Raw genomic sequence first — 27,931 nt, forward strand, 5'->3', positions numbered from 1 at the left:
TAGTACTTTATCAGCACTGCATGTCCATTGGAAATGCCTTTTTGCTTCAACTTCTGTATCCAAAGGTAAATAATGATAGATCTGCACCACTATGAATAGACCCTTTAAAAGCTATGAACTCTCACAGGTTAAATACTTAGGTGATTTGAAACACACTTTCAAAGTACATTAATCTGTAAACAACACATATCGAAGTCTGGTTTAGTAAAGGCACGTACAAATAATTAATTCCATGTCCTTCTCCGGAGGGATTGTACCATTTTCAGTGTGCTAGTTTTTATTGGCTCTTTTTGTTAATAATACGAACCACTCAGTGAGGAAGTGATCTATTCAAAACAGAAAGACACTGGACTGACATTCCCAAGACAAAAGGAACTTTCTGTTAAGCGTTTTTACTTACAATTTTCCCATCTGCTCATGGACTCGAATCTGCAGCAGGTTGATCTAGAAGCAACAATATGCTAAGTGAGATTATATTGCAGTCTTTAACTCCCTAGTGAGCTCGGGATCTCAGACTGAAGTAAACAGCTAGATTGCATCAGAAAACGACAAGCTTTATGCTTTAGTGCAGTGGTGCTTTGCTTCTAACTTAACTACTAAATCTTACCTGAAGCCTAATGCAATTACTCTAAGATGAAAGGTGTACAGAGTCTTAACTTCATAATTTTTTCAACTGTTAGACCATTAAGTTAAACATATGCACAGCTTATTACCACAAAATGCGAAAATACCAATATGGTGACCAAATGAAATACTCGGTAACCCAGTCAATATTCGAAGAACTTGCATTTATATTGCACCTTTTGTCATGATTGTAAGTGTGGGCTTGAGTATTAGAGATTATACAGTACTTGGAAGAGAAACTGAAAGTAACTTTGTGCTTTGGGGAAAGCACCTGACCTGGAAGTTGTTGTCAGATGGTATATATATAGAAACAGTGAACAGAAGTCTTTATTGAACACTTGTAAAATCTTTGTTAAAGTTAAATCTGTGACTTCAAGTGTGATTCTTTGAGTCTGAGATGTGACATTGCCGATGAGGATGGGATAGAAAGAGAAACAATAGAGGCAAATTCAGAGATATTTAGGATTGTGTCATGGCATTTACGGGAGCTGATATGTCTGCAGTCCAGGGAATTGAGCTGTTTGATCCGACAGGTGATGCCAGTTCCGTCAGCGTGAAATGGAAAGTGTGGCTGGAGGAGTTCGAAGCGTATGCTGACAGTCGCGATTTGTTTTTGGACGGGGTGATGGAGGTGCAGAAAGCATAGTGACGGGATTTACTGCTGTTCAATGTGGGTGCGTCGGTGAGGGAAACTTTCAAGACATTGCTTGACACAGGAGGAAAAAATGGATCAACATGCAGTGAAAGCTTTGAAGGCCATTATGTGGTGATGCCAAATGCCACAATCCAAAGGCATGTTTTCCATCAAATGAGACAGAACGAGGGGGAAACAGTAGCCCATTTTGTGATTCGTATGAGGAAGAGGTCAGATGGATGCGGTTATGTTATGACGAATCTGAATAACCAGATAATAGATCAGGTAGTCCAACATTGCGAGTTGGATAAGCTGAGGTGTAGGCTGCTGGAAAGAGGTGACTTAACGTTGGATGACACTTTGAAAATAGCGGCTGCATTGGAAGCAGTGGATGGACAAGTTCACAGCATGAAACTTGGTCTCGTTTCCGCCATCGGCACAACAAAATTGGAGGTTAATCGAGTGACACAATAGAATCCAGGTACGCGTAAATGTAAACAGCAAAAGTCTGAAAGAGAGTGTTTCCCATGTGGCAACTTGGGGCATATGGAAGAGATGATTGCTGCCCTGCCAAGGATATGCAGAAAATGTGGGGGGAAAGACCATTTTGCCAAGAAGTGCAGAAATAAAGCTGAACAGAGTGGGAAGCCTGGCAAACTATGTAAAGGAAAGAGATGGAAATAATACAACTGTGAGATGAGTTGAAGAAGATGCAGTGAGTGAGGACATGAATAGCAATAGAATTGGGACGGCACAGTGGCGCAGTGGTTAGCACCGCAGTCTCACAGCTCCAGCAACCTGGGTTCAATTCTGGGTACTGCCTGTGTGGAGTTTGCAAGTTCTCCCTGTGTCTGCGTGGGTTTCCTCCGGGTACTCCGGTTTCCTCCCACAAGCCAAAAGACTTGCAGGTTGATAGGTTAATTGGCCATTATAAATTGCCCCTAGTATAGGTAGGTGGTAGGGAAATATAGGGACAGGTGGGGATGTGGTAGGAATATGGGATTAGTGTAGGATTAGTATAAATGGGTGGTTGATGGTCGGCACAGACTCGGTGGGCCGAAGGGCCTGTTTCAGTGCTGTATCTCTAAAAAAAAAAAAGATACATGTTTCTGTCAATAGAAGCAACCATGAGGCAGTTCCAGTGATTGTTGGGGGTGTTGAAGTGAGCATTATTGTAGATATTGGCAGTGACAGTAATGTCAGTCAGAGTACTGTGGAAGGAACTAAATTCAAATAGAATCATGTGCACATCTCAAAAGTGTGTCAAAAAGCCTTATCCTTACACATCTGAAACCCCATTTCAAACTGTTGGATGCTTGACTGCAAGAGAGAGAGCTGGGGATCACAGTGTGGAGGCAGAATTCGTAGTGATTGAGGAGGGTGAGCCTCTTTGAAGTAGAGAAACTGGCCAAGCCTTGGCGATACTACACATTGGATTGAAAGTGAATTCTGTGAAATCCTATGCAGAGCTTCAAGAGGAGTTTGGACCAGGGTTTCAAGGAATTGGGAAGTTGCACAACCGCCAAGTCAGATTAATAATTGCTCAGAATGTGAACCTATAGCTCAGCCTGTACGCAGAACACCTTTTGGTCTGAGAGGGAAAGTTGAGGCAAAGATCAAGGAACTGGTTGACCAAGACATCATAGAGCCAGTTGAAGGACAAACACACAGATCTTCACTAGAGAAGGAAGCTGAATCATTCAGATGGTTTGTGGCAGTTCATGCTACACCCAGAGCAATGACAACCAGAGAGATTGAACGAGAAACAGACAAAGATCCTGAATTGAATGACATCAGACAGAGAATCCAAGCTGGAAAGTGGGAGAATTGCCCATTCTGAGCATGTATTATTATACGAGATGAACTGTGCACAATTGGGAAGTGTGTTCTCAGGGGTAACCGACTAGTCGTGCCACAAAAGCTTAGGCCTAGACTGGTGATGCTATTTCATGAGGGTCACTTGGGAGTGGTTGGTACTAAGCAAAACTTACAAACCAAAGTATGGCGCCCAGGGATGGAGAAAGATGTGAAGCAGTTTGTCAAAACATGTCATGGATGTCAACTTGTCAGTAGACCCAATCCACCAGAACGAGTACACAGTACACTGTTACCAGCTGGGATGTACCACGGGAAGATGTAGCAGTTGACTTCTTAGGCCCATTTCCATAAGGAGAGTCCATACTAGTGGTGATTGACTATTACAGCTGTTATTATGAACATGTGGTAATGAAGTCTACAATGGCAGAGAAAATGGTGTTTGCATTGACTAAAATAGTTGCAAGGCATGATCTACCAATCACTTTTATATTCAGACAATGGGCCACAATTCATTTCACAAACCTTTGCAGATTACATGCAAGTCACAAAGTAACCCCAAAAATGGCCACAAGCAAATGGGGAAGTGGAAAGACAAAACCAATCCTTAGAGAAACAGATGAGGATTACTCCAGCTGAAAGTAAAGACTGGAAGGAGATGTTGCTGTCATACATGGCCATGCATAGAGCAACTACACACACAACGCTGGGAAAGAGCCCAGCTGAGTTGTTTTTGGGACGCAAAATACGCACCAAGGTACCAGAGCTGAGGGACATGAGAGTAGATCAGGAGGTTTGAGATCATGATGCTGAGAAAAAAGGTGCTGCAAAGTTTTATGCAGATCACAGAAGGAGAGCGAGACAGTCTGATATGATGCCAGGTGATGAAGTATTACTGAGAGGAGAGAGTTCGAGTAAGATGGATACACCATATTATCCCAAGCTGTACATGGTTATTGCCAAGAAGGGAAACAGTGTGACTGTGCAGTCACCAGAACGAGTATGGCATGACAGAAACTCTTCACGAGTCAAAACGTATCATGGTGACAAAGACACAGCAGCAGACGAACCAGATGTAGGAGCTGAGGTGAAGCTGACATCCAGTAATCCAGATGTCCAAGCCAGTGATGCTGTTAGCAGGCAGACAGCTTGCTATCCAGAGGGAGAAACACCCATTCCAGAGTCCCTGAGACAACAGGAAGACCATGACATGAGAGGAGACCACCAAAGCGATATGAAGATTGTGTGTTGTGATTATGTTCAAAACAAAAGGGCGTACACTGAATGCTGCCCTTGAAAGCAAATGTAATTGAACAAATTAATTTACTCTGTTAGTTAGGAAAATAATGATTTGTTAAGTTTGGTTACAAAATTTATTACAGTATGTTTGGTAACAGGTGGAATTTAAGCTACATATGCCAAGCAGGAAAATCATGGACGTTTTAGTCTGATAAGGGAGGAAAGTCATGATTGTATGTCTGGGCTTGAGCATTAGAGACTATATGGTACTTGGAAGAGAAACTGGAAGTAACTTTGTATTTTGGGGTAAACCCTGACCTGGGAGTTATTGTAAAGTCAGATGGTATATGTAGCTACAGTGAACAGAAGTGTTATTAAACACTTGTTAAATCTTTGTTCAAGTTAAATCTGTGACTTCAGGTGTGATTCTTTGAACCTGAGATGTGACACCTTTCACAACCTCAGGAAGTTCCAAAGTGCTTTACAACTGATAAGTATTTTTGAAGCGCCCTAGTCACTGTTGTCATATAGGGAAGGCGGCAGCCAATTTGTGCACAGCAAGATCCCACAGAGGGTTGAGATAATGACCAGATAATCTCTTTTACTGATATTGGTTGAGGGATAAATATTGGCCAGGCCATTATTACTATCAGCCAGTTCTGCTTATGATCAATAAATAAGTTTTACAGTCAAATACAGTCACTGTCTCTTTTCTCTCATTTTATATCTATTTCCTCCACCTGGTTTTCTTCAATGAGTAAGCCAGCCATGGGCCTCTCCACAGTGTGTTCACACTGCTCTGTGTTTACTGGAAAAAAAACCACGCTCATTATGGGGCAAGATGCACTGAATCTATGACAATAAAGTTAGATTTCACTGTAACCTGTTCAAACCAGTTAACAGAATAAGAAAAATGATTCTTGCGCATTTCTGTGTAGCTGATGTTGTTAAGAGGGTTTTCATTTTTTGTTAATACTTCAGAATCTATATTTTAAAAACTGAAAAGTATTCCATGGATACAGGAATTTTGAAGAAGCTGAACTTTGGGTGTTTTTCTTAAAAGGAAGGTCAACAGAAGACTGACCAGTAAACAAAACTTACTGGAAAACATTTGTTTGCAAAGAACCCAGCAGGGGGTTGTGTTATGACCTGAAGGGTCAGATGTTTATAAGGAAATGACAGACCACGATTTATAGCTGTCACAGGATTGGTGCTGAACATTTTTGGTTTCATTTTGAACTGTTAAAAAAACCCATTGGTTTGACAAAAAGCAGAAGGTTAGAGTTTGTTATTGACCTGCCAGGAGAACAGACGATCCAGCCAGCCCACCTTTCTCTTGAAAAGCAAATCCTGTGTCAAGTGTGTTTATTGTTACCTCCTGTATTTGAAGAAATCCTGACTGTTTGCAGAACCCTTGCCTCTTTGAAAGAACTTTGCATCGAATGTTTGAAAATTGAACCCTTTGTTGCTTCCTGATGTAAAACCTATGTGAAGATTCCTAGTGGCAGCCACCTATTTGGGACACCTTGCCAAAACAAAGAACCTCCTTTCATACCTTCTTTTAAGCCTAAGTGTTTTTTTTATTCTTTCTACTTCTTTGTAACAGCTGTAAACAAAAATCCCTTTTTTCCCCCCGGTTAACCGGTTTTGTATGTCTGTATGTGTGCGTGCGTGAGGGCGAAGATAACAATAAGGGACTTTAATATTTCAATTCGTGTGTATGTTTACTTCATTATTGGTTAAGACTTGGTTTATAATCAACAAATAATTTAATTGTTTATTAAAGAAACCTGGCTGGTGTGCTTTATTCTGGGGGAAAAATAATGTATCTGATTGATGGTTTCGGTAAGTGGGAAAAGTTAAATATATGTTGTGACCTATGGAGAAGTGGGACTGAATTAACAGTACACTCTTCCCGCCTCGGTCGTAACATTGTAATGATTAGTTTTGAGCTGATAATAGCTTTAACTGTGACCAATGTCTGGTAAGTATATAAAATAAACATCTGCACCAACAGGTGTTAACTAGGATCTTTTAATTTCAAGTAGGGTTCTATAATTTGTGTCACAACTTAATACAAACTTGCTCTTTTTACTGACTAATTCTAAATCATAGTTCTTATACAAATGTTTGAAGGTGTCAGGTTTGAAGGTTGTTACATAGTATACAGGATCATTGGCTTTATAAATAGAGGCATAAGAGTAAGGAACGTTTGGTAAACTTTTCTAAAATTACTGGTTAGGCCTCAGCTGGAGTATTGTGTTCAATTCTGGGCACCACACTTAAAGAATGATGTCAAGGCCTTGGAAAGGGTGAAGAGGTGATTTACGAGAATCATAGCAATTATACCAGGGATGTGGACTTCAGTTATGTGGAGAGGCTAGAGAAGCTGAAACATTGAGCAGAGAAAGTGAAGGGGAGATTTAATCGAGGTGTTCAAAATTATGCTGGGTTTTGACAGACTGAATAAGAAACTGGCAGCTGGGTTCACAACCAGAAGAAATGGATTTAATAAATTGGCAAAAGAACCAGAGGGGAGACATTTATGCAGCAAGTTATGATGATCTGAAATGCATTGCCTAAAACTGTAGAGGAAGCAGATTCTGTAGTAACTTTGAAAAGGGAAGTGTGATATACACATACACATGCACAGACTTGAAAAGGACAATGAGGAAACAGCAAAAGACTGGATAGCCCTTTCAAAGAATTGGCACAGGCACGATGGGCCGAATGGTCTCCTTCGGTGCTGTACGATTCTAATTATTCGATAATTCTTAAATTTTGAATGCCTAAATAATGAATAAACAAGAACAAGAAATGCTGGAATCACTCAGCAGGTCTGGCAGCATCTGTGGAAAGAGAAGCAGAGTTAACGTTTCGGGTCAGTGACCCGAAACATTAACTCTGCTTCTCTTTCCACAGATGCTGCCAGACCTGCTGAGTGATTCCAGCATTTCTTGTTCTTGTTTCAGATTTCCAGCATCCGCAGTATTTTGCTTTTATAATGAATAAACAAGCTTTGCTATTACATTACATTATCTAATGAGTAAACATATAAAGTAATCAACAGAAAATTTGCCACTGGAGAATTAGCAGCAAGAGTCACTATATCAATGTTTCCTTCTCCAAGGTGCAATTCCCTTTACATACTGAGCAGCAACAGAAATTATATTGGAGAGATTGTACAACGGGCAGGGATTGGTTGGTTAATGGAGCATGTAAGTGAACTATGCCAGTGTAGAACAGCTTTTACTTTCTTGTTCTTTTCGTATGTTCATATGATAAATCATCCAGCCACTCTAATGATGAGTCTAAATTTCATTCAGTTATTCTACTAGACTTGAACAAGTGACTAGAAAACTGTGAAGTGAATAAAATACAGCGTAGGCAGAAGAATCTTTTTACACATTAGAAGTCAATGGAACTGAATTCCAACCTGGAATATCTGCTTAAAAACACCATAATCTGGCATCACCGAAAGACATCTACCTTCAACCCTTTTATTTTAAACTGCCGAAATTTTTCTTAGCTTTGAAAGCAGGCATATTATGATGTAACGCAAATGAAGGAGATACACAAATGCAGACAATTGTACCTGGCCAATATGGGTCAAAGGTGTGTCACTGGAATAGAGTGTTGCCAACGGCCTCTGGGTGGGGGAATTAAATTTTAAAATGCTACTTTTCTTACAATTAATTAATTACAGTAGGAAAATTGTCAAATTCACAAACTAACAAGATTGGAGCAAACTTCCTTTGGTGGGCATCCCAGTTCTGCCTCTCAACAGTATGCAAATGCCTGATCCCGGAATTCTGAATGGGTTCAAGGGTATATCTATGAAGCATGCAGAATTTCCAGCATTCCCTACACAACGCCAGATCCATCCCTAGAAAACCTCTTGTGGAACTTCTGGGCAACTATATCTAAAAACCGCTTCTGCATTTAAGTCCTTATGGCTTATTAGGAAATACATCACCTGAAAATGAACAAATATAAGATCAGCAAACGTGCACTGATTCAAGTTGCAATGATTAATGGTTAACAAGGCTATTTATATTTGTGGGTAGCAGTAGGAATATTAGGAAGATAGATGGGATGGATAATCCAAATGTAGGTGTAGCAGAACAGCATTTATTGCAGCTTAAACAGAAACTGGACCTCTGGACCCTCAATGACTCAAAGCTTTTGGCAATACAGATGTGCTAAGTGGAAATTTTCAAATGAGGATGACAATAGCTTTATTTTAAGGGCCAGCATTGACAAAATGGGATGAATCATCTCCTGCTGTAAGATTCTGTGATTCTAACAAAGAATAGATGTGGGAACAAAACAATGTAGAAACTCTACGTACTTCGTATTTCTGCCTCTTCAGTTTATCAAATAGATCGAACTTTTCTCCCTCAAGTTGCAACAGCCAATCTGCTAGTTCCTTCGCCTTCTCCCTAAATGTGACAAATATGATAGGCTATGTCAGTTATATATTTTCCTATAGACATATAGGTATACATGTATCAATGCCCTAATTCAACAAATTGTGGAGATAGAAATTCTTCACCTCTTTGCCCAGAACTGCCCTTAAAAGGGCAGTGTGGCAATAGCTTTTAGTTTGGAAGAACGGAACAATATAAATGTTATTTTTGATCTTTGATCTCCAAGATAGCTGCCCAAAATGGAAAATATAGCTGGCAGTCGAAACACAGAGGGAACATGAATGAATTAACTAGATCAGCTAGCATATGTTACAGTTAACAAACTGATAAAAGGTTAGCTGGCCCTGATTGCACTTGCACTAAGCTACAGGAATCACCATGGCAACTATTTTTACAGCTGGTGTAGGTTTTACTTGCAGGCTCTTACTTGAGTTTGTCTTCGCTAAGGTTCTCAACATTAAGAGGTTTGCGTCTGTCTGCCAGAATCTTCTTTTTCTTTTCTCTCTCAGTTTGCTTCTTGCCAACTCTACGGCTGTCAGTCTATCAAACAATAATTTGACTGTGAGTAATTTGCCAAACCCATTCCACTGACAGCATATATACATTTTTAAATATTTGCCAAAATATAGAAACCATTGATTCTCTTTAACATTTCTACATCCAAGCCTACCAATCCCCAACCCTGCGAAATAAACAGGAATTTACATGCTTCGTACAAGTAAATGTTACAATATGCACTTTTGACTGTTAAGGCACAAGATATAGTACCTTCTGTAGGTAGCCTCCATAGTGGAGTGTCATGTTAGACAAAACCTTCTTCTTCTTGAAATCCTCTTCTACTTTTTTCCTAAGGTCTTCCTCTTCTTTTCTTGCCTTTTCCTCCTACAAAGCATTCATTTAAAAAATATTGGGGTTAATTTTTCGTCTTTTGTGTTCTTAATACAGAGCTTTGCACAGCTGAAGTGCATTCCAGCTGGGAGTGCACAGCACAATTCCTGATCCGTGCTAACAGCGCGTAGACTTCTTGTCTGGAACGACTGTAATGATATCTGAACTTATGATTGATGGATTGGTAATCTACTACCATAACCACCAGGCTACTGTAGCTCCCTTAGACTTGGATTAGTAAAGATGAAAATTGATTCCATAATTAACTTCTGTAATTGCTTTTCCTATTGGATCATCATGTTGGTCGTCACTGTTAATATACTTCAAATTTCAATCAGTCTTATCACCTTTCTCAAGGCAAAATTTAGTCTGATATAACATTACCAGTCCTCTACTGCTGCTGCTCATGCACCATGCCCACCCTGTGAGCTCCTTTGAAATAGACTTCTGATTCACTCCGTTTCTACTGATACTTTGTCAGATTCCTCTTCCTTAGTAAACACCAATACAAAGTAGTGATTAAATATTCTAGCCTTTCCCTGTGCCTCTTACTACCCACTTACTATTTACATGCCGGTGGAAGATTTTTGGGTTCCCTTTGATGTTGACTGCCATTCTACTCTCATTTTCTCTCTTTGCCAGTCTTATTTTTCTCTTCACCTCCCCCTTTCAACTTATTGTATTTGGCCTGGTTCTAACTTGAAGAATTCACCTGACATGCATCATCCATTCTTTTTTTGTTTCATCATAATCTCCATCTCCCTCGTCATCCAAGGAGCCCCGTTTTTGGCTCCCCTACCTTGTGCCCTTGTTGGAATGTACCTAGCCTGTATCTGAAGTGTCTCTTCCTGAAAGATCACCCATTATTCTGTTACAGTTTTTCCTGTCAGTCTTTGGTTCCATTTTACCCCAACTAGATCCCTTCTCATTGCATTGAAATTAGCCCTTTTCCAATCAAGACGTTCTACCTTATATCGTTTTTTGCATTAGTAGTCTAAACCTTATGATATGATGACCACTCTCACCCAAGTGCTCTCCCCTCCAGACACTTGGCCCACTTCACAGAATTGTTGAAGTGCAGAAGGAGGCCATATTCGGCCCATCATGTCCGCACCGGTTCTCTGAAAGAGCAATTTACTCAGTTCCATTCCCCCGCATTCTCCCCGTACATTCTTCCTTTTCATATAACAGTCTAATTCCCTTTTGAATGCTTCAATTGAACCTGCCTCCACCACGTTCTCAGGCAGTGCATTCCAGACTTTAACCACTCTCTGTGTGAAAAAGATTTTCCTCATGTCACTTTTGCTTCTCTTACCAAATACTGTAAATCTGTTCCCTCTCGTTCTCGATCCTTTTATGAATGGGAACAGTTACTCTCTACCTACTCTGTTCGGACCGCTCGTGATTTTGAATACTTCTATCAAATCACCTCTCAGCCTTCTCTTCTCCAAGGAAAACAGCCCTAACTTCTACAATCTATCTTCATAACTGAAGTTCCTCATCCCTGGAACGATTCTCGTGAATCTTTTCTGTACTCTCTCCAATGCCCTCATGTCCTTCCTAAAAGTGCGGTGCCCATAACTGGACGCAATACTCCAGCTGAGGCTGAACTAGTGTCGTCTACAAGTTCAACATAACTTCCTTGGCCCACCTCCTTTCCCAGCACCAGATCCAGCAAAGCCTCCTTTCTAGTTGGGCCAAGATGATACTGATCAAGAAAGCTCTACTGAACACATTTCAGAAATTCCTCCCCCTCCTTACCCTCTACTCTAATATTATTCCAATTGATATTTGGGTAATTAAAGTTGCCACTTTTTATTGTTTCTTTTCTCAAGATACATTCATTTTCCAGGCATGTATTTTGAAATCATTAGAACACTGTTTGTGTTTCATTGGAGCATGATATTATTTCCATGCAATACATTAAAATTATTTGGGCTACAATGCAAAAGCCCTGGGAGTCCTCAACATCGACTCTGGACCCCATGAAGTCTCATGGCATCAGATCAAACATGGACAAGGAAACCTCCTGCTGACCACCTACTACCCTCCCTCAGCTGATCAGTCATTACTCCTCCATGTTGAACAGCACTTGGAGGAAGCACTGAGGGTGGCGAGGGCACAAAATGTAGTCTGGGTGGGGGATTTCAATGTCCATCACCAAGTGTGGCTCAGTAGCACCACTACTGACCGAGCCCTAAAGGACATATCTGCTAGACTAGGTATGCGGCAGGTGGTGAGGGAACCAACAAGAGAGGAAAACATATTTGACCTCGTCCTCACCAATCTGCCTGCCGCAGATGCATCTGTCCATGACAGTACTGGTAGGAGTGACCACCACACAGTCCTTGTGGAGACGAAGTCCCGCCTTCACATTGAGGATACCCTCCATCGTGTTGTGTGGCACTACCACCGTGCTAAATGGGATAGATTTCGAACAGATCTAGCAATGCAAAACTGGGCATCCATGAGGCGCTGTGGGCCATCAGCAGCAGCAGAATTGTACTCAACCACAATCTGTAACCTCATGGCCCGGCATATCCCCCATTCTACCATTACCGTCAAGCCAGGGGATCAACCCTGGTTCAATGAAGAGTGCAGGAAGGCATGCCAGCAGCAGCAGCAGGCATACCTCAAAATGAGGCGTCAACGTGGTGAAGCTACAACACAGGACTATCTGCATGCCAAACAGCGTAAGCAGCATGCGATAGACAGAGCTAAGCGATCCCATAACCAACGGATCAGATCTAAGCTCTGCAGTCCTGCCACATCCAGCCGAGAATGGTGGTGGACAATTAAACAACTAACTGGAGGAGGTGGCTCCACAAATATCCCCATCCTCAATGATGGGGGAGCCCAGCACATCAGTGCGAAAGATAAGGCTGAAGCATTTGCAACAATCTTCAGCCAGAAGTGCCGAATTGATGATCCATCTCGGCCTCCTCCTGAAGTCCCCTACATCACAGATGCCAGACTTCAGCCAATTCGATTCGCTCAGCGTGATATCAAGAAACGACTGAAGGCACTGGATACTAAAAAAGCTATGGGCCCTGACAATATTCCGGCAATAATACTGAAGACCTGTGCTCCAGAACTTGCTGCGCCCCGAGCCAAGCTGTTCCAGTACAGCTACAACACTGGCATCTACCCTGCAATGTGGAAAATTGCCCAGGTACGTCCTGTACACAAAAAGCAGGACAAGTCCAACCCGGCCAATTACCACCCCATCAGCCGACTCTCAATCATCAGTAAAGTGATGGAAGGTGTCATCAACAGTGCCATCAAGCGGCACTTGCTTAGCAATAACCTGCTCAGTGACGCTCAGTTTGAGTTCCGCCAGTGCCACTCAGCTCCTGACCTCATTACAGCCTTGGTTCAAATATGGACAAAAGAGCTGAACTCAAGAGGTGAGGTGAGAGCGACTGCTCTTGACATCAAGGCAGCATTTGACCAAGTATGGCATCAAGGAGCCCCAGCAAAACTGAGGTCAATGGGAATCAGGGGGAAAACCCTCTGCTGGCTGGAGTCATACCTAGCGCAAAGGAAGATGGTTGTGGTTGTTGAAAGTCAATCATCTGAGCTCCAGGACATCACTGCAGGAGTTACTCAGGGTAGTGTCCTAGGTCCAACCATCTTCAGCTGCTTCATCAATGACCTTCCTTCAATCATAAGGTCAGAAGTGGGAATGTTCGCTGATGATTGCACAATGTTCAGCACCATTCGTGACTCCTAAAGTACTGAAGCAGTCCGTGCAGAAATGCAGCAAGACTTGGACAATATCCAGGCTTGGGCTGATAAGTGGCAAGTAACATTCATGCCACGCAAGTGCCAGGCAATGACCATCTCCAACAAGAGAGAATCTAACCATCTCTCCTTGACATTCAATGGCATTACCATCGCTGAATCCCCCACTATCAACATCCTAGGAGCTACCATTGACCAGAAACTGAACTGGAGTAGCCACATAAATACCGTGGCTACAAGAGCAGGACAGAGGCTAGGAATCCTGAGGCGAGTAACTCACCTCCTGACTCCCCAAAGCCTGTCCACCATCAACAAGGCACAAGTCAGGAGTGTGATGGAACACCCTCCACTTGCCTAGATGGGTGCAGCTCCAACAACACTCAAGAAGCTCAACACCATCCAGGACAAAGCAGCCCGCTTGATTAGCACCCCATCTACAAACATTCATTCCTTCCACCAGCGACGCAGTGGCAGCAGTGTGTACCATCTACAAGATGCACTGCAGCAATGCACCAAGGTTCCTTAGACAGCACCTTTCAAACCCACGACCTCTACCAACTAGAAGGACAAGGGCAACAAATACATGGGAACATCACCATCTGCAAGTTCCCCTCCAAGTCACACATCATCCTGACTTGGAACTATATCGCCGTTCCTTCACTGACACTGGGTCAAAATCCTGGAACTCCCTTCCTAACAGCACTGTGGGTGTACCTACCCCACATGGACTGCAGCGGTTCAAGAGGGCAGCTCACCACCACCTTCTCAAGGGCAATTAGGGATGGGCAATAAATGCTGGCCTGACCAGCGATGCCCACATCCCATGAATGAATAATAAAAAAAAATTTACTGTTCCTTAGTGTGTTAGTTGTAAAAGTCTGCCTTGCAATTTTGGTGAGCCACTTCTTTCACCTATTTTATTCATTTGTCATTTCATTACATTCAGCAATCCATTTATATCTATTTCCAGTGTGTTGTATTGGTATCACAATTCTGTCAAAACTTAAAGCAGGAACTTGCCTTCCAACGTGTACCATATATAAGGACAATATTCACACAAGCAAAGAGAAAATTTATTGCAGAAATTTATTTAAAAAGTATAAAATATTAATTGGATCTTTTAAAAATAATTTCAATCCTATGTACTGCTAACTCAAAATGATTAAAATATAGCTGTTACCGTACAGATGCTAAATTGCTATTCATTTCCCCACAAGTGCCTCCAGCCTGGAGACTGCTGGCAGATGCGGTGGAACAAGTTCAGAAATTTGAAAAAAATTAGTTAGTATCATGGGCTTAAATTTAAAAGTTTCAACCAATCGCTCTTTAGCTCCAAGTATCCAAACACTAATCAATTAGGTTTTACTTGGATACGTGGTTTCATTATTGCTGAACTTGCATCAGTCCTTCAATATTTTGCAATGCACATAATTGTGTAGCATGGTAATTCATTCAGGTTAGATTTATTTGTTATCATGGGTATTTTAAAAGGTACATACTTTGCATCACTTACATATGTGGAACAGTTCTCCCCCCAAACTCATCCCCCCCCCCCAGCATCCCCTAAAAACAACCCTTTTCTCTCCAAAGGCATTATTTATGCTAGGATACCTTTCCACTCTTCTGGTGAGGAATAAATGCAAGGGTATGAGGAGAAAGTGGGTCCAAATTCTTTCAAAGAGACAGCACAGGCCTCCTCTTGGCTGCATCTCGATCACAAGCCACCTTCTTGCACAACTCTCCCCCATTACCTCCCCAGACAGCTGACGTTCAATGAGCCACATAGGAAAGCCCTGCCGCCACTAGTATACCTGATCTGTGAAGTATGACCATCTCCCTCTTTCCATTTGCAGGATAAGTGAGCCCACAATAACAGGGAGACCTTGCGGACTGGTGGAGGAGTTTCAGACATAGAGCCTCTCTCAGCAGCTAAGAGTGAAGCACTGGAGTTAGCGAGGACCCAGGGCAGATGCTCAATAGCGGATGGCAAGACTGAAGTCTCTATGCAAGAGAGTAAGGATTGTCTTCCGTTGACATCCAGCACACTTATATAATATCTATGCGTTATGAGGATCTCCAGGACGAGATCTGCAATGCCTAATCCACACGTTTGTGTTCTCTCATGTAGGATGGCAACCGCAGGAGACTCAATCTAAATGGGGACAGCATTCAACCTCTGAGGTTAAGCAGTCAGAGGATGTACCGTCCCATGACTCTCCTGCACCTTCCACCAGTGTAGATACTTACACTTCGATATGTTTTGCTCAGCTTTAGACTCAGGGTCACAAGCTAGTGAGTGCATCGCACACGTGCCCAAGCAGCTGGCTGAGGGTGAGACAGCTGAGGCCTCTGACAGTCAGAAGTCTGTGGGTGGTCAGGCCTATGCTGAGCCCCAGGATGATGACAAGCCTCTGGTGTTGACAGCACCGGACATGCTGGAGTTGCAGAGAGATGTAAGACAACATCTGGCAGAGATGCCAGAAGCAATGCGCAGCCATGAGCGGACGATGGAGGAGTCCATCCATGCCATGACTGCTGCCATGTCTCAGGCGTGTAAGTGCGTGACTTCCTCCATCGAGAGGTTGGTTACCCTCATGGAGAGCCAGACCCTACAGATGCACGCAGACCTGCACACCATCACTTTGGCCATGAGCTCTACGCAGCAGCGGCATGGCGAGAGATGATTAAGACGCCTCGAGTCTTTTCCAGATCCTCATCCTTCTCTGATCAGCAGGGAGGTTCAAGTGAGCCTTGAAAGGGAGGAGGAGAGGCTGACCTCCACACCTGGGGGCTCCCCTCAGGGCACTCTGAGTGTGGACAGTGGTTCCTCAGCATCCCTGACAGTGAGTCCAGCTCCAGTAGCTGTGAAGTCTGAGGAGTCCTGCACCTATCCTTTGCCAATGCTATCTCAGGCCAAGGGGCAGCCTGATCAGCAGCCTGATCCAGCCCAGCTACTAGTGCAGGGATCACACCACGTAGAAGCACTTGAAAACATGTAAAAACAAAACCTTAGCACACTTGGATTTTCACAGGTGCTTCTAATTTACCATTTGCTTTCTGCGAAAAGGTTTATTCGCTTTTGAAGTTAATATTCATTGTGGAAAATGCTTATTCCTTCATGCCTTAATTGTGAGATGTTGACTTCACCCTTCTCTCATAGTGGGCCGCCAATCTAGATTCAGCCCTCCTTTGGTAAGCACCTCTGATGTGCCAGAGTGTGTATGTGACACAGACACTAGGCATGGAACCCTAATAGAAAGGAGGCAACAGACTGAATGCTTTTAGGTTGCTTATTATTATTTTCACTTTGAGAAGCAAGCATGGTAGCTAAAAGTGGGTAAGTATGAGATGGTCTCTTGCCTACTGGCCCTTCCTCTGTCGGTGGCACTGCATCATTCCACAGGGATCAACAAAGACAGGGTGTATGAGCTCCATGCCAGGCAATCAGTAGGCCTCCAGAGCGCTGTCCTTGCAGAGACAAAAGTTGCCTTTGCTACTCCTCTCAGCCTAGGCGTGATGGTCCTCAGTGCTCACCCTTGCTGACAGCCAACCCTCTCACCCAATTAGGAGGCCACTCAACCCTTGCACTCATCAGTAAGGCCACCCGTGCCAACCCAGCCCACTCATGCGGAACGTACAGCACTGTAGTGCGACAATGCCCTCCACTCCCCCCTCTTCCCCAATCCAATACATGGCTGCCTTCCCATCGCGGCACTGAGGCCTTGCCTCAATGCGGGTAGCTTTCAACGGCCGGGGATCCAAAGGCACATGAGGGTAAAGCCTGGCTACCTGACCCAAAGCCGACTATATGTGTCAGGTTCGAGTCGGGTCTGTATTCTTCATCCAGCATTCGGGCTCGGATCAGGACGGGTCGGGCTGGTGTGTACTGTTTTGTTTCGAATTGTTTTCATTTTAATATACGATTTTTATCTGTTTCAATCATATGTTTGCTATTTTCGGGTCAGGTCAGGCATTTAAAAAAATTAAAGGACTCGGGCCTAGGTTGGCTGTTGTCAGGTTGGGCCCGGGTCGTGTTTTAATTTTATATCCAAGGCAGGCTTCCCATTGTTCACTAAATTCCAAGCCAGACCCCATTGAATCACGAACAATTTTTTTTATTCATTCATGGGATGTGGGCTTTGCTAGCTAGGCCGGCATTTATGGCCCATCCCTAATTGCCCTTGAGAAGGTTGTGGTGAGCTGCCTTGTGCAACTGCTACAGTCCATGTGGGGTAGATACACCTACAGTGCTGTTAGGAAGGCAGTTCCAGGATTTTGACCCAGTGACAGTGAAGGAACGGCAATATAGTTCCAAGTCAGGACGGTGTGTGGCTTAGAGGGAACTTACAGGTGGTGGTGTTCCCATGCATCTGCTGCCCTTGTCCTTGTAGCTACATTTGCATGCAAATGTATTAAAACTAACTGTTCAGCAATTTAAATTACAGTCCCATCGCGTCAGGGTGGTGACGCCACCTTGGAGCTTTCCTGCCACTGGCTAAATCCGGAACAGAGGTCATGATGTCAGATTTCCAGGCGGATGTGTTTGTCGCTGTACTCCGGCACCCCCCCATGCCTTCATTCCCGCTCTAAACGGCCTCATTAAGTTGTGCCCATGGTAGGCTATTTGACTGTGGTAGCCAGCATAACGTGGTATAATCCTGCTCTACCCGAGCATTCAGCTAATGGATGTTTCACAGCTTGTACTGAATGGTGATGAACATCAAGAACCTGTGCCAATTTTGCCTTTCTTTGCACTCTGATTCTGTCCTCAAGGTCAGATAATGGATCAATCTAGGGCCTTCTTGGACTCTATACAGCGATTCATGTAACTTACAGCCACTCGGTTCAGTCGTTCCTTCTCCTTCTCTGCTCGAATTCTCTGTTGCTCAGATCTTTCTGCCCTGCGCTTTTCCTGTGAATAGATTTTATTTGGAAAAATTATAATGATAAAAGGTTTGAGTACAAGAATGCTGCATACAAGTTGTAATGTCATTTGGCAATACAGAACTTGAGTATTGCTGAAGATAGAGACATAAAGTTGAAGCTTTTCATCTTGCACTCATCAGGACAATCCACGAGAATACCAATGTAAGGGAAAACAACAAATTTATACTGTATGAGAAGAGAGTGCTGATTGGTTGGCAAGTGAATTCTGATTGGTAGAGGCGTTGCCATGGAGAGTGCACCAGTTAATGGTGACGGACAGTGTGAAACTAGATATATAGGCCGTATGTCCCAAAGACTGACGGATCGTATCAAACAACATGTCCTTTCTGCTGTTCGCAATGGGCAAGGTACAGGCTGTACCCAAACAGCCCGTGCTTGCAAAATTCAAAACAGTGTCCAACATTAGATGTGATTCCGCGATTGGACAACATTTGCTAAATAATCCTCAGTGTGCTAAGAATTACGCTGACAACTAATTTAAGATTATCAGTAGGGCTCGCAGTGTGGCGCATACTGGAAGCTACATATATTAATACACAGGGCCCTGTTCTTTGCAGATAGAAAGAATATGTACAAACATTGCGCTTGTTTCAGCTAAACAAAATAAGTGATAGCCATTGGCTGGTTCATTCCTCAGGACACTGCCTTGACCAATCAGAGTCAAGCTGCCTGGATTAAATTTCAAACAAAGCTTGGAAGTTAACTGTCAGTCACCATTAATTGGTGCATTCTCCATGGCAACGCCTCTACCAGAGTTCACTTGTCAACCAATCATACAGTATAAATTCTCATACAGTATAAATTTGCTGTTTTCTCTCATTCTTGCGGATTGTCCTGATGAGTGCAAGAAAAAAAGCTTCAACATAATGTCTCTATTTTCAGCAATACTCAAGTTGTAATGTAATGAAGATATATACTGGCCTACACAACAGTCACTGCACTTGATTAAATGTGAAGAGACCTTTCTGAAAAGGTGTGACCTGGTGCTACATTAATGCAAGCCTTTATTTCTATGGAAGGGCTGGCAGTGAGATATGGAAACTATACCTTCATGAGCTGCAAGTAGGCTGTGGTCAGCCCAATGAAAGGTGATGTTTACCATATCACACAGCTGACAGCGTCATCTGCACACGACTTTCCAACATGCGAGGTCCTGCAACAGGAGCCCAGACTCCCTCAGAATTTGCCAATGTTACGAATGCTCGGCTGACCTCTTGAAAATCAATGGTATTTTACTTTCTAACTCTGAGAGTCAGTTTTAGATGACAGTTTCAAAAACTGGGCGTAGAATTTAAGAATCCAGTTGTATTAATGATACTTGCTACCTTAATAAATTGAAGGATCATCCTGCACAGTAGCTGCTGAATATATGTTGCTGGAATAAGGCACATGGAGAACTGTTGATTAGATTACTGCCCATAAAGTGTATTTGAATTTTTAACATCTATAGTATCAGCGGATTTTAATTTGTTTGCCAAGAATGTATGTCAAGAGTAGATTTGTGTGGGGGTGGCTGGCAAACTATGTGAACGTGCCATGTTTTTACATCTGGCACCTGCATTAGACCATAATTCAGACTGCTTGATAAAACATTCCTGTTTCGCTTGGCTCCAAGCATCCTGTGGAAAAAAATGAGGGAGTTTCAAACTAGCTCTTACTGGGTGTGGGCCCACAACACCAAACTATTTGATGTAGGTTTGGGTTTTCAGATAATGTTTGATTCTGTTTGCATTGAGACTGCCAAGACATTGGTGATAATTATCAAAACCCAAACACTGCTACCATCTGCCTTAGCATGCTGTATGTTTAGCTACAACCTAATGTTAAATACAAAATACTCTGTAGTAAACTTTGCACCACAGAGTCTTGCTTGATGGGAGCATGGGTCAGAGAATATAATTACATTCAATAATCTGATCTGTATTTCCATCCAGTAACCAACAATGAAGTCTCTGAAAATGACATTTTTGGTCTTTCACAGAAAACCAGGGCTTAAAAGATGCACATTGAAATGACAACCTGACTTAGCTTGAAATGTTACTCAAAATAATTCAACGTGGCAGTGGACTGTGGGTCTTTGCAGCCGGAAAGACAAAAACAAAATTAACATTGTTTAGAGATCTAAACAAGGATGACAAATTACAATTTTAAGATTTTACTAGATAGCTACTCTGAAATTTCTGTGTGACAAATAGCATCAAGCGAGCTCAAGACTTGATTATTATATACAACTACTGTGCAACAAATGTAAGTAGCAGCATTATTAGACATTAGCTTTATTATAGATATAGCCTTTGAATCGTACAATTCTTTCCTTTAAAGCAATAAGATCATCTTCTTCCTTTTTTCTCCTCTCAAAATGAGCTTCGATGAGGGTTTGCAGTTCCAATAGATCCTTTTCCATTCGCTTCCTCTGAATGTCCTGAAGGCAAAATAGAACAGTGAAGAGTTTGGAATAATTATATCAGCAGTGGAAGTAATTTGTATCTTTACAGACTGTGCCTTTATTATGCATTACAGGGCCAATTCTACAAAATTGTATGCCCAACATGGAGTCTCGTCAGCAGAAGCACCCATTGGTAACTGGGGCACATCTGTAAAGGATGGAAAATCATGGCCAAAATTCCTGATGCACTTCCAGAGTATAATTTTGTAAAACTGTCCTTCAGATCTCTTTTATGGTAAGAATAGATATGGTATGCCATGATATAATTCAAAATACCTTTGTGTTTTTATATCTAAACTCTAATTGTTTTGGGAAGAATTTATTCGAGGACCATTATTTAGATAAGCCCTTCAGAAATTTCAGTTAATATGATGCCTTGTTGCTGCCGTTGATGTTCCTTTGTTTCAAGAAAACATCAATATTTTAGGTCATCTCCAAAATGCATTACATTGTTATGACTAAGGATACAACAAAGGTCTTGGTATGAAATTAATGAGATTTAATCAGATGTCTGGTTGAATTAGCATAGTTGATGCAAGCAAAATATCGATTGCTAATTTATTTTTGTTTACCCTATGCCCCATAAAGAGAATAGTATCAGTGCAAAAGCAAAATACGGCAGATGCTGGAAATCTAAATGAATATAGGAAATGCTGGAAATACTCAGCAAGTCTGGCAGCATCCAGAGACAGAAAAACACAGAGTTAAAGGGCGGAATCTTAGTTTTTCCATCAGTGGTCAGGCCCAGGCCCCAGCAATGAAGGTGTTGAAGTCCACCTGCCTGCGTGATCCTACTGGATGAGCCCAATTAACAGGCCACCTCCAGTAGGCTGTGCAGGCATAAGGGCCAATGGGAGACCAGGCTCTGGGTGGCTGGCAGCCCAACCGGGAGAGGTGGGCGCTGTCGATGTAGAAGATAGCGACGACACCTTAAGATGGAGGCACCCTCTGAACGACTAAAACATTTGTATTAAAGGTGGCCACAGCTGCTAAGCCATCATTGCAGCTGCACCTATGGCCCCCTGTCAGACACGGCTCGCAGGGTGGGGGGTTGTGGAGGAGTGGGCTGGGCAGATATAAAGGAGGCCCTGCTGACCCCCTTGCTTTCTGTCGTGATTTTCCGATGGTATTCCCAATTTGCCCCCAAGTGGCCACTTAATTGCCACTAACTGACTATCCGCCACTGCTGGGCAGGTAGCCAGTGCCAGTATGACCCCACCTCCAACAAAGTCGCTCCGCGACAGAATCGCATCACGTAGGCGACCTGATGTGCTCCTTTCTGAAATTGCCCTTCCCCTGCCTCCAAAACTGCATCTGCAGCCTACAAGATTCCACCCAAGGTTTCAGGTCAATGGCATTTCATCAGAGCAGGAAAAGGTTAGAGATGTAACAGGTTTTAAGTAAATACAGTGGCAGAGAAAGAGGAGGAGGGGGTAAGAGCAAAATGGAAGGTCTGGAGTAGGGTGAAAGGTAGGAGAGATTAACTAGGGATGATGGTACAAGGCAAAAGGAGAGGGTAATGGAACAAGTTAACAAACGATGGGTCCAGAGGAGGTCTAAACAGTGGAATCAGAATAGGATTAGTGCCACCAGTTTGATTCAGTTGGTAGAACTCCTGATTATGAGTCAGACATCAGGGGTTAAAGCCCAAATCGTAGAAGGAACATTCCAGCCCAGAATTGAGGGATATTGTTGGAGATGAAATTTTAGACTGGTTTACAAATACAGGTAGATGTAAAAGACCCTGTAGTTCTATCTGAAGAGCAAGGAATTGCCCCAGCCAGTATTTCTACCCTCAAACAAAACAACAAAATAGAAATCAATTGCCAATTTACCCATTTTGCTGTTTGTGGAACTTTGCTGCATGAAAATTACCTGTCACAGTTGGCGACATAATAGTAAGAGTGCATTTCAAAAGTCACTGACCGGATGCTGATAAGCTGCTATATGTATGCATGTTTTAAATTTTACTTTTAGACACCAAAATAATGAATATGATGCAATGTTAATGTGTGCTTATATAGTTTTGTTGTCCAAAAATAAAGTCAGTGATCTACAAATTATTTTTAAATGCTTGATTGTAGCTTTTTTTGTCTAAACTTTCTGACCTTTGCAGTTATAGAATACAAAAATCTCTGACTAAATAAATATCAGTTTTCAAGATTAAAGCCCCACAAAATATCGCACATGGGTAAATTGTTTTGAAGCTCCCCTCAATGTCTAATTTTCTTGACCTATGTTCTTGTCAAGAGAATATCCACACAGGACGTATCATTCATAAAATGTACACAGATAAATCAGGGAAGAAATATACTTGCATCAAAGTCAACTTTTTCACCATCAGGAATTTTGGGAGGAAGATTTGGCACAAATGACCTGAGAGAGAGAGAGAGAGAGAGAGAGAGATATGAAATTAAATATTAATTCTAAATTTCTGCATTAATATATATATATATATAAAAAATATATATATATGGAGGCATAAAGGATGTAATTATATGAAGGTGACTCTGTCACTAATCATGCGCCTAAAAATACCACAATACACATTGTGTACTCCCATCAAGTGAGGCTCTGACTCGAGAGAGGAGCTTCAAAATAATTTACCCTTATACCACCATATTTTGTGGGGCTTTAATCTTGAAAACTGATATTTATTTATTCACTGAGAGTTTTGTATTCTATGACTGCAATGTTCAGAAAGTTTTAAAAAACAATTAAATATTTTAAGATAACTTGTCAGTCACTGACATTATTTTTGGGAAATAAAAATATTGTGGAATGTCCCAAGAAGCACAATAACAAAAACTGAAATTGAATCAAGAAAAAAAAAAAAGAGATATTCAGATAAGTTATCAAAAATTTAGTTGAAAGGTTACGCTTTGAGGAGGGTCCTAAAAGAAAGAAAGAGAGAGGTAGAGAGGCATTCCAGAGCTTGCAGCCTTCATGGCTGCAGGCACAGCTACCAATGGTGAGATGAAGAAAGTGAGCAATGGACAACATGCCAGAGTTGGAGGAACTCAGAGTTCTTGGAGAATTGTGATGCCCTGCTGATTGGCCGGCAGCTCCCGCCTCGGGACAATTAAAGCCTGGGGACCTGTAAAATACGGGACGGATCCCCGGGCTAGTCAGAAGCAGGTTCGCCATCGACTTTTATGTCAGTGGCAAATTCCCATCCGCCTAAGGTTAAAGTCCAGCCCATAGTGTGTGATCCTGGTTCTTTAGATAGCTTTCTCTGAGAAAAACTGGTAAATGTTATACTGAATACTATCAGTTTAACACATTGAACAAAGATACATAACTAGTAAGGGACCATCTTGAATCAAGAATTCTATACAATGGAAGTGTCTGGGCATTTGTAATTCTCTGCCCGGATCTGTTTCCTAGTTGACAGACTTAACAAGACAATTCAATACTGTTTCACTTATGTTCTACTGGTGTTCACATTTATGGCTTACTTTGGTTTAGGCTTTGCCTCTTCTGTAACACACAAAAAAAAGCAAATAGTATATTAATAACTACATAATAATAGAAACAAAACCTAGTGCTGAATAATTCAGAATTACAAATGTATAGAGAATTATTACTTTATCTCATAAAATACAGATTTTAAATTGAGTGAGATTAAATGCTAATTGTTCAAAAATGATACACTGGGTACAGTCATGTAGTGACTGTGTTACTAGACTAGTAATTCAGAGGTCCAGGCTAATAATCCAGAGAACATGAGATCAAATCCCACCACGACTGTTTGAGAATTTGAGTTCAATTTTTTTTTAAATCTGGACATAAGAAAAAGGCTGGTGATTGTCAGAAAAACCCAACAGGTTCACCAATACCTTTTAAAGAAAGAAATCTGGTCAGGCCAGTACATGATTCCATTACCCCATCAATAACTTTTATTTGAAGTGACTTTGAAGAGGTCTAGTAAGCTACTCCATCGAAACAACCTCAGGCCAACCAGGGCTGTGAATAAATGCTGACCTGGTCAATGACTCCTAGATCCTGAGATTCAATGTTCCAGGCTCTGTGGTCTCCTAAGTTTCTCCCAACAGGCCTCCTGATCAGACATTCCAGGCTCCCTTCATATCCCAGATGCTGTCTTTTCTTTGACAGATTTACCAAGTCAAAAAAAACCATCAATTCTTTCACAACATTTGTTTCCGGCCAAATTATTTCCCAAAAAACTATGTTGCTGATATATTAATTTTAACCTCAAAAAAAGTGCGGATTTAGGTCAGATCGAGGAGTTAAAGTATGAAAGGCTGATCTAAACTTGCCTCCAACTTGCCTATTTCCTGCTTTAACTGAAGTCGTAAGGTGGGCGGGCAGCCAAGCTGCTCCAAGGAGGAGTGTTGGAACTTTGAATATGTGGCTGCAAGCCTCATCGTTATTCAGGTTTTCAACTTTAACTCTGGTCGGCTGGGTTTCTTGAGCATCAGAAAACCCAGCAGTTTCATCAAGACGAGGATTTGGCGCATTCAGGCAAGTGCCTTTACACATACCTCCTGGATCCAGGTGCCTGCCTGAGGAACCTCCGCGATCAGGCACCCCCTCCACCGACCTTCCCCCACCAAGGCCTCCGATCCCATCATTAGGCTTCTGACCTTCCAAGCCAACTCCCTTCACCACAAACCAATCCTCCCCCATCGCCAGGCCTCCGATCCATCTCTCCCCTCACAAGGCCTCCAAGCTCAGAGTCTGCCACTAAGGTGCCAATCCCTCCATCTCCATGAGGCCTCTGACCTCCTCGCTACCCCTGCAGTTGGCACACCAACTGACCAACCCAGGTCAAATATAACTCAGATACATAATAAGGTTCCTTCCTCTGGGCCAACAACACACTTCAACTCACCAACATCAAAAGCATGACATTTTTCCCTTTCTAAAACCTAGCATTTTTTTTTAGGCCTTTCTGAGTCACATTTCCATTGGGTGACAAATTAGGAACAGTTTTGTTTTTTGGACCCATTTCACTAGGAACTGTCAAATCTATTTTACATTGAATCTGTGCACGCAGCAGACAGAGCAGAATTTTTCCTATCAGTCTCAGCTGGATTTGCACCCAGTTCCCTCTGGTGCCCAACCAACTGTGCCACTTTGGTCCAGTATTTCTGAGACAGTCGAGTTGAGCAGCTAAGCTTTAATATGGACATTTCTAGATTTTATAGCTAGCTCATTTATACTTCGCATGTAAATGAAAATTATGCTTCAGTTTTGTTTTGATATACACTTACAAAAGTCTGTCGACTGTGTACAACTACTTGTCACTGCACCAAAGCTCACAAAATAATTTCCAATATTAACTGTTTGAAATGCTATTAAGTCATTAAAAGTAGAACTCAATGTATAACAAATACTGTCAGATGGAACAAAAATGATGCATTAAAATTTAACATACCTTCTTCTGCTTCTCCTGCTAAAGAGAATAAAGCACAGTTACTTAGGAAGTTGACAAGAATAATTCGGTAATTTTTAATTTTATTGCTGGGCGAAAGTGAATCAGCTGCCAGTTTTACAATGCACCTGATTTTTTTTTTAAACGCAGTAGAAAAGATGATCAGATGGGTTGTAAAACAAGCAGTTGATTTGCTACCACCCTTTTTTCACATGACAATTTAAAATTACCCCCCTAGCATATCCAGGACATAGGATTTTTCTGTTTGAAGATGGAAGTTCAATACAGAACAACATAAATGTTAATATTGTTCTAAACACAAGAGGCATAACAGATATATGCATTAAAAGTTGCAAGTTAATCAATACATAGCTTCAGTAATACCTTTAGACGTTTTACTAAAATTTGCAACAACTCTGCACTCCAGAAGGGAGAATGGTTTTGTGTTAGTACTTCAGCACCATAGCCCTGATCCTCCTAGCTACGCTCCCTTTAATCACATCTCCCTACTGGGAGTGTGGGAGCACAATGTTCATCATATATTTTTCAAGTTAAGTACATGGCTGTAAAGAACTTTTATCCATATACTGGCCAAACATCTGCAGCTGAGGGACAGAGTTACTGGTATGGTTTACTTGACACGGAGGTCCGTTGGAGGATTGAATTGTACTGGCTCATTATTTGGACCAAGCAGAAAGGTTAATATACATGAATTCAGAAAAGAATAACAAATGATAATATACCTTGGGGAGCTTCTGCAAGTTCGATGAAAATTGAAGATTAAAAAAGAATCGCGTTAAGCATAGTGTAAAAGGCAAATTAAAAAGGTGATATCACAGCTTTTCAAAATGCAACTAATGAGATTATAGGGTGATTTCAAAGCACGTATGGTCCCAAATGGAATTTTCCTGGGTAAAATTGCTTGACTCTCACATCTGATCTGCCAATAGGCTCTTGCACTGAGCAAACTCTATGCAGGTCTTACCGAATCTATGGTTAATGAGGGCTGAATGGCCTTTTCCTCCTGCGCCAAAAAGTTGAGTAAACACATATAGGCTTCTAAATTGCTCATAAAACTTTGTACTTATTTTTAAAGTAATGCTTGTTTGCAGATTAAAATTACTGCTTGGAGATGCAAAAGATGACTGATTTATGAGTTTGCCAGTCAGGAAATCAGAGGGTACTGCCCTCAATTTCACATCCGTTAAAATTAAAAAGGAAGGAAAATAGTGGGTGAAGTGCTGCAATTTCCCAGTATACACAGCTGGCAGGCAAAGCTCCTCGCCAACACCGCCAATTTGAAAAATCAGCCCCATATAATTACAACAGTTAATACCCTGCAACAGGTTAACATCACCCAAAAATGTGTGGTAATCAGAGCATTTTGTCAATAAGAGCCAAAATCCCAGTTGTCGATCACGTCTTTTCAACTGCCTGGTGAAGCTCCCACAGGGTCTAACAGGCCCCTTTTGTTACCCTCTCATCTAAATTCAAAAATGTATGGAAATATTATCTGGAAACGTAGTTGAAATAATAAATAAGTTACAAGTAGTGTACATGAAAAATAACTCATGCATTCGGCTCACACAGGTATATGGGGAAACATATGGCTATTTTTTGATGAAATACAGCCCCAAAATTCGATAAGGCTAGATGACGGGTGCAGGGATCACAATGTGGGATAACCCCCGCCTGTTGCTTTTGATGCAGGCAGCAGGCAAACTTTGCACTGCCTGCTCATTTACATAACTGCAGCTTGCAGGCAA

General features: G+C 42.0%; 1 protein-coding gene across 1 annotated transcript in view; it reads right to left on the reverse strand.

The window, feature by feature from the left end:
• Window positions 1-27,931, reverse strand: part of LOC137384922 (troponin T, fast skeletal muscle-like) — an 87,994-nt gene that overhangs the window by 10,037 nt on the left and 50,026 nt on the right. Inside the window, exons 6-14 of the mRNA XM_068059631.1 lie at window positions 26,169-26,186; window positions 24,226-24,247; window positions 23,086-23,143; window positions 20,627-20,743; window positions 18,209-18,286; window positions 9,511-9,624; window positions 9,170-9,282; window positions 8,664-8,754; window positions 401-444 (exon numbers count right to left, since the gene is read on the reverse strand). Of these exons, the coding sequence (XP_067915732.1) occupies window positions 401-444; window positions 8,664-8,754; window positions 9,170-9,282; window positions 9,511-9,624; window positions 18,209-18,286; window positions 20,627-20,743; window positions 23,086-23,143; window positions 24,226-24,247; window positions 26,169-26,186 (655 nt within the window). The remainder of the gene's footprint in view (window positions 1-400; window positions 445-8,663; window positions 8,755-9,169; window positions 9,283-9,510; window positions 9,625-18,208; window positions 18,287-20,626; window positions 20,744-23,085; window positions 23,144-24,225; window positions 24,248-26,168; window positions 26,187-27,931) is intronic.

Source organism: Heterodontus francisci, chromosome 27 (genome assembly GCF_036365525.1).
Source record: "Heterodontus francisci isolate sHetFra1 chromosome 27, sHetFra1.hap1, whole genome shotgun sequence".
Classification (NCBI taxonomy): Eukaryota; Metazoa; Chordata; class Chondrichthyes; order Heterodontiformes; family Heterodontidae; genus Heterodontus; species Heterodontus francisci.